General features: G+C 42.4%; 1 protein-coding gene across 2 annotated transcripts in view; it reads right to left on the reverse strand.

Moving 5' to 3' along the window:
* Positions 1-310: 310 nt before the first annotated feature.
* Positions 311-13,916, reverse strand: part of LOC103370421 (alpha-N-acetylgalactosaminide alpha-2,6-sialyltransferase 5-like) — a 20,572-nt gene continuing 6,966 nt past the window's right edge. The window contains exons 3-5 of one of the 2 annotated variants that reach the window (XM_008299476.1): positions 9,455-9,864; positions 7,229-7,336; positions 311-519 (exon numbers count right to left, since the gene is read on the reverse strand). In XM_008299476.1, the coding sequence (XP_008297698.1) occupies positions 504-519; positions 7,229-7,336; positions 9,455-9,864 (534 nt within the window). In that variant the 3' untranslated portion in view covers positions 311-503. Of the gene's footprint in view, positions 520-4,635; positions 5,438-7,228; positions 7,337-9,454; positions 9,865-13,916 lie in introns of those variants that run through there. The other variant, XM_008299474.1, reaches the window with a different exon arrangement.

The following is a 13,916-nucleotide window of genomic DNA, read 5'->3' on the forward strand; positions in this document are numbered from 1 at the left end:
TATTATTAAACACCATTTTGATGAGTTGGGTTGACAGATACAAGGTTGGTAGCTACACAAACTTATTATTATGTGTAATTTAAACTTATATTTCTGTGTTGCTTGATGTGAAATTAAATTCAAATTGAGGGAACTTACTGAAATTGGCTGGATGGATAAATTTGCGAAGTTCATGATTTCAGATTCCCTCCTCTAGCTACTTACCACTGGAGCAACTGTTTACTGAGTAGTGATGATGTGAAGGTGTTGAAGAAATTCTCTGCTGATATCATCTTGTTGGTATATAAAAAAGGTTTATTGAAACAAGTACAGTACCTCAGACATCATGGTTTGCCTGTGAGAGGATTTGAAGCCAAAAAGAATCACCCTCCAGAATAAAGTTAACTTCTGGCTTATATGGGGCTGTTTTACGTAAAGCTAAGACAGAACATGTGGTTCATAACCATAGAAGGAGATGAGTCTCAATTCTTTAAACAGAGACTCCCCAGCAGCAGCTAAACATTTCACCAGAGCCCCGACCTAAACATGTCACACACATGAGTTAGAACAGCAGACGCCACACAACATTTTTATTCATTTTTTTAATTTGCCAATTTAATGTGTGTTCATAGTTATAGCAATTAAATACTACTTGGACTAACTTAATTTTTATGAGTAATCAACTTGGTGGTTAGCACTGTTGCCTCGCAGCAAGAAGGTTGCCGGTTCGCGTCCCTTTGAGGACACCAGGATCTTTCTGCGTGGAGTCTGCATGTTCTCCCCGTGCAGTGTGGGTTCTCTCTGGGTTCTCCGGCTTCCTCCCACAAGGTCCAAAAACATGTTGAGGTTAACTGGTGATTCTAAATTGTCTGTAGGTGTGAATGTGAGTGTGCTTGGTTGTCTGTCTCTAAGTGTGGCCCTGTGATAGACTGGTGACCTGTCCAGGGTGTCCCCTGCCTTCACCCTCAGTCAGCTGGGATAGACTCCAGCCCCCTCGCGACCCTAGTGGGGATTAAGCGGTGTATAGATGATGGATGGATGGAACTTCGAAGCTTCTGTTATTCTACCAATCATTAGCTAAGCGGCTTTTAAAAATACTGTTGGGGTCAGAGGTCAAGCAGTTTCTCCTGACTCAATATAGTTTGTTGGTTGAACATAATTTAACAACCATAACTCAAAAAGGTAGATTTTGTTGAAACCCCAATCATTTTTTCTTTTTTTAAAATGTTAAGTGAGTTTGTGGTTTAAGATTTATTACTTGTTGCTGCCTCTTTATCTGTCCTCTGACAATTCCTGCTCCTCTTCTAAGCATATGGATAAAACCTGTTGGCTTTCATCATTATTTCCTTCCTTCCTTCCATTCATTCTCTCACATATAATATATCTGTGGTGCCGCAAATGCACAATGAGAAGCTGCAACAAAGGGAGATTTTAAAAAGATAAAAAACTGACATCAGGTGTAGTTTTTATTGCTTTCTGTAATAAACAGGGATCACAATCATTAATTACTCAGTTAAGCTTTTAATTTAAGCCAATCTTGTAAACCTCATTAAAAAAAGGGGGGGAAAAAAACTCCATCTGGTGTTTAATTAAATTTAATTAAATCGATGCCGCAAGCACTTAAGTGTGTATTTTTTTTTTCTTTTAAATGGTTAATAAAACACCAGAAGTCACATCATGAATTAAGGCCTTGTAACCAAAACACATTCACGAACCGTCCAATCTGCTTGTAAATGAATGTTCTCGCAGCGGCGTTCAAAGCCAGAAATCTTGTTTCAAATGTAATTTCATGTGTACTTGTTGCACACGATTAAACCGCTGCGCCTCCACCTAACATCACATTTCCTTCAGAGACATAATAAATGTTTGCAAAGACAAGTTTTGCTTTTGTTACAGCTTGTGGAGCAGAAAATGTTTGGAGCAGGTGAAGCCACCAGGTGTCAGTGCAGACTCAGAGCACACCGTCGTGCATTTAAATCCCAAATGTTCACTTTAACCACTTGTTTTAACGGATTGTGGCTGCGAGGAAAGACTCGACTTTGTGAGAAGTTGTTGGAGAACTCTTTCATGAATCCTTATCTCGGAGCTGTATAGGATGACAGGCATTTTTTTGCAGGCTGGCTGATAAAGCCGAGCTATCCAAGCGGGCCAGATCTGTAACTGGGGCATTTCCAGACGCTGTGCTTATCGACAGCAGGTGTGCGGTTACAGTATATGTGATATGTGTCACAGTGGAAACTTCTTCTGATGAGATGAAGCTGTGAGTTTATCCTGCTGCTGCTTTATTTACAACCAGACACACACACACAGGGAGTATTAAACTCAGAATACACTCGGTAAAGGAAATTAGGAGTTTGGGGATTTGGTTGAGGTTTTCTCTTGGAGGACAATAAGAGTTTATTGTGTTTTGCACTGCTTCTGACTTTTGACTAATCTACATGAAAGCTTCCCAATCTGCATGCCGAAGAGTTTCCAGTCAATAAAAGTTGTAGTAACAGTGAATTCTGCTTCATACACTCACAATTTAGCTCAGTTGAATGCAAATTAAAGAAAAATTGGGGGGGAAATGGATCAAAATGTGTAGTCAAATACATGAGATCCTCTCTGTCACCACTGTTTTTGTCTTACTTATTTAAATGCTAAAAAGAAATTACAAAAAGAGTCTCAAATATATGCTTTGACACTGATTGTTATAATAATGTGAAACTGGAATTGCGAGGTATATTCTACGTTTTCTTGCTGTTCAGAAAAACAGAATAATTGCGTCATTGTTTGATACTGACTTTGTGATAAGATCAATTCTGCACCAGTGAACGGAACAGTTTAAAGAAATAGTTTGACATTTTTGGAGCTGGATGTGGCTGCCTGTCAAATGTCTTCATCATAAGAATTCACTGCTTTACTGGAGGTTATGCGCCCGTCGTACTTTGTGGCAGGGAAAAGTGGCCGCCGTAAAGAATGAAAATAGTTTCTTCACACTTAAGTCTTTGCAGAAACTGGATATCTGGTGTTAATTAGTGAGCTTTAGGGGTGTTGATAGGTGGGGTTTGTCACCCTCTAACACATTCAGGCTAATTGCTTCCCCTTGTTTCTACTCTTTCTGCATGACTAAGCTCAGGAAAAGTGGCATCAGTCTTCCCATTGGACTCATCTGGTATGTTTAAGCTTAAATACCTTTCACCAGCTCAGAATAAGATTTATTTATATCATATATAGCTACACACAACACAAGACTAAATATGTAGATTTGAGTTTGACCCAAACGTCTGCATCGTTCTCCTGGTTCCTCACTATCCTTGTTTTCTCTGAATGTTTCCAAGGTCAACGGGAATGATGATATTGCCTCGAGCATGTGTTTAAGATAGCGGTGGCGGGCTCATTTGCAGCCAGCTTGTCCTTTGAAGCCTTTAAAATCCAACCTTTTCTACCTGAAGGGCCGGTAATTGGTGTGCAGCGCACACAGCAGATCTAAGCAGCAGCCAGAGCGCTTAGCACGACACCCCGGCGCTGCACGGGCTTTTTCTCCGAGCACCTGAGAGCTTTACAACATTAAGATTCCACCTGAGTGCAGGCGCTTCTGGTAAAATCTGAATGAACACGGGAACAGGCAGCCATCAGTGGGGTTTTTTTTCTTTTTTTTTTCTTTTTGCAGCTCCAACCCCCTCAGCAGGATCCTGAATTCTGCAACAGTCATGCTGCTCCTCTCGCCTCAGAGATATGGTTGGATAGCTCAATATAATCCCTTTGTGAACAACCAGCCTGTATGCTGAAAGAGACAGAAGCCTGTGGGTCAGGATGGAAGAGGCTGCTCGGGACACTTTGATGTAATCATTTGTATCAGTAATACGGCGGCTGAGTCGCCCTGTAGACGGAAGAAAAGCCTTTGAGGGCTTGTTCTGACATTTGGCTTTAATAACAGAGCAAATCGTGGCCTCCAGAATCAGACACATGGGCTGACGGGGCCTTCCTGAGGGGCCATCTGTTACAGAGAGCTAGAAATTAAGACCTTGTTAACGAGTCCCTTTAATCTAGATTGGGTCTAAATATGATTTACTTCTCGAGGATTAAATTTACACAAGACTTAGAATTGCGCAAAACGCACTTTGTTTAACCGTCTATCACACAACTTAAGTTAAATATGTCACATTTTTCCCATTTTTAAAAAAACGTCACTGCTTTGGACGTCTACTTGCTCATGTTTCTTAACATATTGTGGCAGATTTTATAACTCTACTTTCAGACAGTGATGGAATACTGGCATCAAAAATCTCAGTGACCCAACTTCTCTGAGAAGTTTTTTGACCAGAAAATCCAATCCAGCCATGCATTTTGTGTTGGTGAGTCGTCTACTTTAAACCAGACTGACATATGAAACAAACTGCCATGAAATCCAGTGCAGACGTTCGTGTCCTCGGTGGATGAATATTCCTTTATCGCCACCGTGAAATTGACTTTTTTTGATCTAACAAGTGGAATCTGGTTCAGATTTGGTCAAATTATATCAGAAATGTAGGTTTGTCATGAATGCAAATCAAATGACTCTCCATCAGCCGTGATAGTAGTTTGGTTTTAGTGCTTATGAGCAAATGTTGCCATGGCAACATGCTAAACTGAGGTGATACCTGCGTAGCTTCAGTCGTAAATATGAGCATGTAGCATGTTGTAGACATCTTTTAATTGAAATGTTCAGTCACATGTTTTGTACATTTTTGTTCAAATGTGGACTAAATTGATATCTTCTTCTTTAAAAATCATCCAGAAATTCCTACTGTGATTACCCTAAATGTCACCAACACAATACAAAGATTCAGTTCTAATGAACAAAAAGGGATCATCCGCACTACAGTTGTGCTTTTTCTTTGTCTGTCTCCTCTCTGACAGCTCAAGTGTTACTGAAGCAGCTCTACATTGTGTAAAAAAAAACAAAACTCAAAAACATCACACACACACTTGAGCCAACCTCCATGGCTTTGATTCCAGTATGAAATTCATCCTATTAGAGTTACACTTCCAAAACATTGTTGAGGCTTTGTGCTGCTATTATGCAATGATCCCATTCTGCCAAGCTGCTTAGACAGTCAGCTAACAGCCACAAGCAGCTTGTTCTGTCCCACTGCTGTCTCATGTGCTCACATTGGCCAGAGAGGGGAGAGAATCTGCACACTGGAAACTGTCCACTCTCATATTCCACTCCTCTGGTCTCTGGAGTGAGTCTCAGGATCCAGCTGGAACTGGGACGCGCGAGCTGTTTGCGTTGGACGCGACGGCGGCGGGCTTCCAGTCGGGCTGGTAGAAGTGGATGTTGAGGGTTCGGGCCCAGTTTGCAAACACCGTCTTCTCGGTGATGAAGCGGTGGTGGCTTCCTCGTCGACTCCTCTCGTGGGAGAGATACATGGAGCACTCGTCGGGCCCCGAGGGCTCGTAGTAATGATACGGTTTGGTGGGATGGGAGGAGGATCTGCGCGAGGAAAGAAAAAAAAAAAAAGAGAGAGATGGGAGAGGAGTGAAGCATGAAAAGGCATGAAAGTCAAAAACGAGAGGGGAGGGAAAAGAGTGCGGGGATAATTATGTGATGCAGGGGTGGAGGGGGGGAGAGGAAGCGAGTCACAGTGGGGAATAGAGAGAGACAGGAACAAAGAAAAACAGGAAGATCAGAAGAAGCTGGTCTCAAAGATGAGTTCATTATGCACCATCTTATTCTTCTGATATTCACAGTTACACCAGAGGAGGAACATTCTGCGACACTTCAGTCTGCCATGTGCATTTCAAAATGTCCTTCAGTATGAGAATTTCCACTGACCCTGAATGTTACATTGGCATAAAAAAAAAAATCAGCAGTACTTTGTGCCTCCAACCTACTCAATGACATTTTTTTTTTCTTGTGTTTCGGTAAAATGTCAAGATGAATGTTCTCGACGGCACCGAAATCACAGTCAGTCACCAGGCTGGCAATGAGCGAGCCATGAAGTTGTCACTGCGGGGAGTAAGTGCTATATTGTCATTATGAGTCGGAGGCATCGTTGGAGATGCGCAAGATAAGATTTTTATGTAGAAACACACAGTAAATCAGAGAGCGGAGCTAAGACACGGAGACGGCGTCGCATCCGCTTCATGCACTAGTTGGCTCGCTTGCTCAAAACAGCAAGTGACAAACCGAACCTGTCCCGAGGATAAAGCATTCAGATGGTGTCTGATGTATAATTTAAAGGATGAAACCACATGCTAAGGAGACAAAGTTCACAAGTTCTTGTGGATAGCAGTAGAAATGTGTGGTTAGAGTTTCCCGAGTGTGTCCTGTTGTTTCCCTGTAATTAAATCTAAACATCCATCCATCATCTATACATCGCTTAATCCTCACTAGGGTCATGGGGGGCTGGAGTCTATCCCAGCTGACTCAGGGTGAAGGCAGGTTCACCCTGGACAGGTCGCCAGTCTATCACAGGGCTACACTTAGAGACAGACAACCAAGCACACTCACATTCACACCTACGGACAATTTAGAATCACCAATTAACCTCAACATGTTTTTGGACTGTGTGGGAGGAAGCTGGAGAACCCGGAGAGAACCCACGCTGCACGGGGAGAACATGCAAACTCCACACAGAAAGATCCCGGGGGTCCTCACCAGGACACGAACCGGCGACCTTCTGGCTGCGAGGCAACGATGCTAACCACTGCCCCACCTTGCAATACAATGAAATAGTATATAAAACTGAAAATTATGTCTCATTTTTAGCTGCAGAAGGCACCAGTTTGAAGCAAAAAGCTCTATTTAACGCACTGTGCGCTACAAGTTCAGCAGCAAAAAGCTGTTGGATGGACAGAGTTGGTCAGAAGATGGAGGAATTAGTGAAGCCTTCAGCAGCTAAAAATACACACATTTCTCTCAGGGACTGGTAGAGAGCAAAATTACAGATAAAAGGAAAGTGAATATATGACTTACAGTCACCCACTGGCTTCAAATGAAAGCTAATTTTGTACTGGATGTGTAATTAAGTCACAGGTGGCCAAAAATCGTGCACTGCAGGTTTAAAATTGATGGCAAACATCAAGAAGAACATTCAAAACTGAAGAAATTAATCTAAATTTTATCTCATCCCTTTGGTATGGAATGAAAGACAGTTTGGCAAACGGAAGCGTCTGAATGTGGTTTAGCAGCAGCATACAGATGTTTGTCATATTTGGCTTCTTATGGCACTTCAGTGCAAATTGCTAGGCAACCAGGAATAAAAGAATGATCTGACTGCACCTGCAGAAGTCGGGCGGCACCATGCCATAAACGTTGATCCTGTCACACAGCTCCAGAGCGATGGCCATGGTGAACCAGCCGGTACTCAGCCAGGAGTTGGAACTCTTCCTGGAAGGCAGGAGAGGATTGACATTTTAAGTAAAAACAACACCAGTATGGTGCAAATGTGTTGAGAGAACCGCGTGGAGCCTGATTTTCAGATTTCACCCACCAGCCACCTTCAGCAGTCGACACGTGGACTGTGCAAACTAGCTACACTTGTACATAATTCATTAACATTCTCTATGTATTGTGCAGAATAGGAAAGGAAAAAGGAAATATCCATAAATAAGACATTTATTCTGACACTGACTGTGGTTACATGAAAGCTGAAGTGACTAGATTCCCATTCAATGCAACATCCGCTTATCATTCTGTGGGCTTATTGTTCTCATGCAAATGAGTTTGAATAGCTGGATTCACGTCAATGAAATGTCTTTTATCTATTTGGTTTCTTTTTTTTTGGTAAGCTCCTATTCAGTCAGCCACTTTTCCACAGTCCTGCATGTGCAGAGAGACAATTATCACGTGTTAAAAGCAAGAAAATTGCGAAGAAATTTGCCTGTATTACATACCTGCGTGGCATGCCAGATTAGTCGAAATTTGTTCCAATTGTTCCAAACTAAGCACTACATCTGCCTCTGAAAATGTGATTCTTTTTCGCCAGAACACCTTCCTCAGTCGAGATGTAGGAGAGCAGTTTCTGCAGGATGTTATTGTATTACACCTACATGTTCTATATATGTGGTACTGACGTCCTTGTAGTGTCTAAAGTGTGCTGATGTCAGGACGAAAAAAATATGAATCCAGTTTGAAAAGCAGCCTGTTACTCCTGGCACTGCTTTTTAAAAACCACAACCTGTGCCGAAACTGAATTCAGTCTATAAGAATAGCCTTTGAAAAGCATTAACCTGCCTTAGAAAATGTCCCTTTTTATTGCTTTTTAACATTGAATCATGGTCAATTTAATTTATCTTTTTTGAAAAGAATTTTCAAGAAAAGACTCTTTCATGACAAATTGAAAACAGATTTCTAAATGTAATGTCATTTATTTAAAAGTATAAAATGCTACATAAATCTTCTTTTCGCGTAAATTCTTGTCAAAAAAGCCAAATTAAATTGACCATCATTTAACGTTAAAGAGAGATAAAATGGAAAAACTTTCAAGGTTGGGTGAATACTTTTTTATCAGCAATGTAGTTGTACAAATTTCTTACTAAAGTAGCTTAAAGAGCCCCTATTGTGCATGATTACAAGTTTAAAATTTTATTTTTAAGGTCCACTAGAATATGCTTACATGCTTTTATGCCCATAAACCCCCCAAAACTACATTTTCTAATACTGTACCTGTTGCAGAACCTCTTCTTACCCTTTGTCTGAAAACGTCTGCTCTGATTGGTCAGCTGATCCGACAAAAGCGATTTAATATTAGTTATGGACTAACTTCAGATCTATGCAGAGAGTTGCAGCCCTAACAGAAGTGAGGAAGTAATGGTTGACTGCAAGTAAGTTGCATATTTGTTTGAGGCCAGGCTCGCTGCTACTGACAGACATTATGTAAATGTATTAATGATGATAAGAAAAGGAAGAAAAGCCTGGACTTCTAATGAGGTGTGAGGAGCCATGTTTTCAGTGGGAGAGAAAATAACTACCTTGAACATATGTTTTCACTTTGACATGAAAGAGTCTTCAATGTTAAAAAGCAATAAAAAGGGCAAACATCCAAGCAGGGTGAATACTTTCTATAGGCACTCTATACAAGTACCTATTTCTGTCACTTTCACAGAGTAGCCACTCACTTCACCTTCCTACAGACTGATGTTTTTGTCACTGATTGTGCTCTCTGACCATGTTGTTTTGTGCTTTGAAGGACTCTAATAGTTGTAAATACAGTCACTACACAGAGGAAGAATCTTTGTAATACTCAAGTCTGAAATGAGTGAAGCAACAGTGAGCTTGTGGAAGTCCCATAACGGACAATGTTTAATCTAAATCCTGTTAATAAGACAGTGACTGTCTGGAGCTGGAACTTGTTCTTGTAGTTACATGTAAGGCCTTTTAAAGAGTACAAAACAGTCTGTTTAATGTATTCTCTCCTCACTGCAAATTCCCCTTTAAAGAGCTTATAGCTGATGACGTCTCTTCCCACCACAATAAGCCCCACAAGGACAAAACTAGAAAGTTTACCTGTCAATCCCCGTCTCCTTCTTAAATAATTCATCAAACTTCAGCATCTTGAACCGGGAAATGATGTAGACTTTAAGTTTGGGCAGCAGCTGGTTTAACAGCCTCAGGTTGTTGTAAACGTGGCCCTTTCCGTCCCTTTTCATGCAGCTGCTTGGTCCCCAGAAGATGAACACCGTGTCTTGGCTGGCGTTGAGCAGCTCCTGCCTGCTGCGCAGCACCCTCTGCAGGCTGGAGTGAGCCACAACGCGCAGGCTCGTCCGCCGGCCGACGTCCCGCTGATATCCCACGCTGGGAGCATCGTTCATGCGGATGACGCACTCTGAGCGGTCGATTTCTTCGCCCTTCTTGCTCCCGGTCAGCTGGCCGGAGCTGGTCACCAAGGCACAGGTCTTGCAGTGCATTTTCAGAGGCTGTGGAGGTGAAAAGTGAAGTCAGGAATCATGGTAGTTTCAACTTAGATAACATTGACGAAATGCTCCGGAGTAATTACAGTCGGATCAAGCAATCAATATTTTCCCACAAGGCTTTAAAAACCTGAGGGTGCAGAGACAGAATGCAAATGTTACATGCAAATTTGTGCAAGGTGGCAGAAGTTGACAAATTTGCGAAAGTTGAAAATGTTTCAACTTGAGAAAAACCTTTTGTGGGGCTTAATGAATCATGAGAGAGCACAGTTGGAAACAACAGAACCAACTGTTCAGAGTTCAGCGAGAGCCTGAGGGCAGCCAGCTCACAGCTACCATGTGTACAGGTGGAGAAGCGGTGAAAATAATGCTTCTTTTTCCCCAGAACACCTTAAGAGCCGGGCATGCTGGGGGCCCTGTGAAGCTGCACCTAAGCACAGCTGAACTTTGAGCTGAAGTCTGTGTGTTATTCTGCTCACACTGGCAACATGTAAATGTTTAGCAGGTATAATGTTTACTGTACTCACCACCTCAGTTTGACATGTTAACTTTGCCATTTAATAAAGTGCTGCTAAGGTTAGTCTTGCATGGCGGCGTTGTGCTGTAGAACGGTCTGACTGCACCTTATTATCATTCTGCTATAGGGGGGAAAACAACTTGATTTGTTTGTATTTCTATAAACCAAGCACAATCATCTTGGGCTTTGCTAGCAGCAACAGTGTCGCTGCAAAATAGTGTCTGTGGGAATTGTTTAAGTGGGATATTTCCACACAGAGAGGTGAACGTTGGCTAAAAAATGGCTAATTTAGGCAGATCTTCGGTAATAGTGGCCAAAGGATGCCAGCTTGGAGGTTGCTCTTGTTGTTTCCCATATTTGAGAGGAGATTTCGAGAATAATCTTGCATGAAGTCTGTGGTGAAATGGTAGGCTTATACCCAAAGTCTACATTCGGTGAGTCAGGTTATGCTGAGGCTGATGTGAATGTCGGTTTTGCAGGTAATTAGTCAAATCAAAGCACTGGAGAAATAACAAATTTAACTTAACTTCCACCCCGGGGGAGCGCTCAAACGGGGTGGAAGTGGCCAGAACGCACAGGCAGTACTTGGCTGCTGATGCTAGTGTAGGATAGTGGTCACACTTCCGTTTCCACCATTGGTGGCGGTGGCGGCCACCATCCGTGTTTACTTCCGTAAACACTGAGTACGCTCGCGGCGTGTGACGTCGTCGTGTCCTCTTCTGCGCCTGTGGGACACTTTTGGGTCGTATGAAGTTCACACAGCAGATCACATACAAGTCGCATTTAACTGGAAATGTGAACGAACTCGCTAAAAAAATCAGATTTCACAAAAAAATCTGAATTGAGCATTAAGTCCTGCAGTCTGAACGTAGCCAATCTGTGGGATTGTTCAGTCAGATAATACGTCGTTATCCTTATTTGTGACATAAAATGTCATGTCGGAGTCGGAATCCAAGGCTGTCGTTATGTTAAGGCTATTTTTCATGGGTTCTGTTCATTTTTCCTAAAAACCTGTCGGATAGCAAGGTTTTCGTATTGTTAAGGGTCGGATTATCAAGTTACGACTGTATGTACAAAATTTTATAGCAGTCAGTCCAACAGTTATTGACATATCCAATCTAGACTGGCTGTCAGGTGCGGCTGATTGACTAAGATAAAGTAGCAAACAGGGAAAAGAGATGAATTTGCAGCTTGTCATAAAGTTGTAGTGTTATTCTCAGTGATCCTTATCTTGATCCTTAAATTTAGCTGCCAAGAGGAAAAAGCAGGCCTCCCTAAACATTTAAGCGCATTTAAGTCTGTACAATGCAAACTTCACATCCATGACGAGGCAACTTTCCAAAGCTTGACATAAAGCGTCTCTGACACTGCAGTCCACAGTGTGGATTCTAATTCTGAGATTTTATTCATATTCATACTTCACAAGTTAAAGTAGTTTTCTGTCAAACACATACTCGAGCATCAAGATTAAAGATCATATACCTCAATTATTCTTTCATCTGTGTCCATCCAGCTGAATAAAGTGCAGACTCAGGCAGCTTCTCATTCTGTCAGGTATGCTGTTATTCAAATGCACTGCGGATCATCGTGGCTGACAGTTCAGCGAAGGCTATTCCACGCAGCGCTTCCATTTTTCATCGCGCATACACATTAATTCGGTGAAACACAGCCTCGGAGCAATGCTCATTTAAAATATCAGGAAACGGGGAATGTACTGCGTGTATTGGCCAGAGCACGCTCGGTTTGTACAGAATCCAGAGCACTCCCGATGATTCGTGTAAAGCCTTGTCAGGGCAGTCTGCAGTGCTGTAGAGTCGAGCTGCTGTATTGGTTTGAATTATATGGACTGGGTATTCATGCTGTTGTGCCCAACCAGGTTTTCAAAGCAGAAAAAGGTGAACTTGGATTGAATGTTCCGACAGCAGAAACCCGGAGACTCTTCACATGAATTATTCCCAACCTTAATAGAGAGCTACATTGGCATTCTGAACTGTGCTCTGAGCTTCACACTCCATCAGTTTCTGAGGTGGGAATGTGTGTGTGTGTGTGTGTGTGTGTGTGTGCATACATACAGGTGATATTACCAGAGCCACAGGCTGTGCTGCTGCTACTTCTATATTTATAATACACCCACACAATCTCTGTGACCCCCACACTGAATGACTGCCTCGCGTGCATACGTCTGAGTGCATGAATAGACATCCTTAAATCACAGACGCGGCCCTCCTGATATGTAACACAATCACGTTTCTCTGGCAAAGATGTGCAAAAAAAAATGTCCAGATCCAAAACCAGTTATAATTCCTTCTATACAAACAAGCACACACAAACAATCCCAGCCTTTGCACACTGAGATATTTCTATTCTCCAACACACTTCTACCCCCCCCAAAAGAAACCACTTCCTGTTAGGAGTGTGCAAGCAGACCCCCCTCCCTCAATAACAGGTAGGTTGGAGCAAATTACACACTTCACTGCACAAACACACCCTCCATGCCGTCACTGTTGAAAACCACTGTCCCCTTTAGCTGTTTTTTTTCTTCTACACACAACAGACAAAGTGCATTTTCACCCCAGCGCTGCCCCGGCGATTACTCCCGAGCAACTTTTAATCATTTTAACAGTCGGGGAATGTGTTAAACTAGTAGAAGGCAATTGAAGGTTGGATGGATGGTATCGTAGTTTAAAGTGCCTGTGAAGTAATAAAAGTGTCCTTGACAGCGATGCTGAAGCTCCAGCTCCCCGAGCTTCTGACAGCTTGATATTGCTGGGAAATAGGCACTTATAAAGCTTGTATCACAGTGAAAGGGGCTTTCAAAATCAGATGGAGAATATCTCAGGAGCCTGGCAGCTGAAGATGCAGCCCACAGACGGAGGAATGAATGAATAAATTAATGCAACGTATCGCATATTACAGGTAGACTTGGCTCATAAGCGGCCTTGAATTAACCTGGTGGTCCGTTAATTTGAGAATCAGCGCGCAGGTGAACACTCGACGACTCCCTCAAACACTCCTAGTCTGCACTTTATCATGCAGACGGAGGCTCGTCTACCTTGATCAATAATGCATAACTTTGTAAGCAATACGGCTTCCTTGATTAACATGATCTAAAAGGGGATAGGTTCAACCTTACAAGGCTGCTCGGTGCAGTTTGACGTGCAGCCGACTGGATTAATGAGAGCCGCCGTGTTAGAGAGCAGCAGCAGAGGAGGAAACAGTTCGGATTGAGGCTCCAGTCGCCGTCAAGTATCGCCACCCACACACTGACTCCAGACTCATCAGTATGATCTTGATTATACACTTCTCAGGGGAGTCCAAGTTCATGATTGCTTTAAGAGCAAATCCCATCAGTCAGCCTCTAATATTGCACAAGAGCTTCCATTGTGCCTCCAGCCTGGTGCCCACAAACCCATTCAGTTTGAAAAGGGCACAAAGCACAAATGTAAAGGGGAAAAAAAAGGTCTTGATGTGGTTGAGCAATTTGAAGATCAGAGACGAGTCATGAATTGAGGCAAAAGATGAAGAAAAGAATGGCATAGAT

This window comes from Stegastes partitus, unplaced genomic scaffold (genome assembly GCF_000690725.1).
Source record: "Stegastes partitus isolate 25-593 unplaced genomic scaffold, Stegastes_partitus-1.0.2 Scaffold1421, whole genome shotgun sequence".
NCBI classification, from domain to species: Eukaryota; Metazoa; Chordata; class Actinopteri; family Pomacentridae; genus Stegastes; species Stegastes partitus.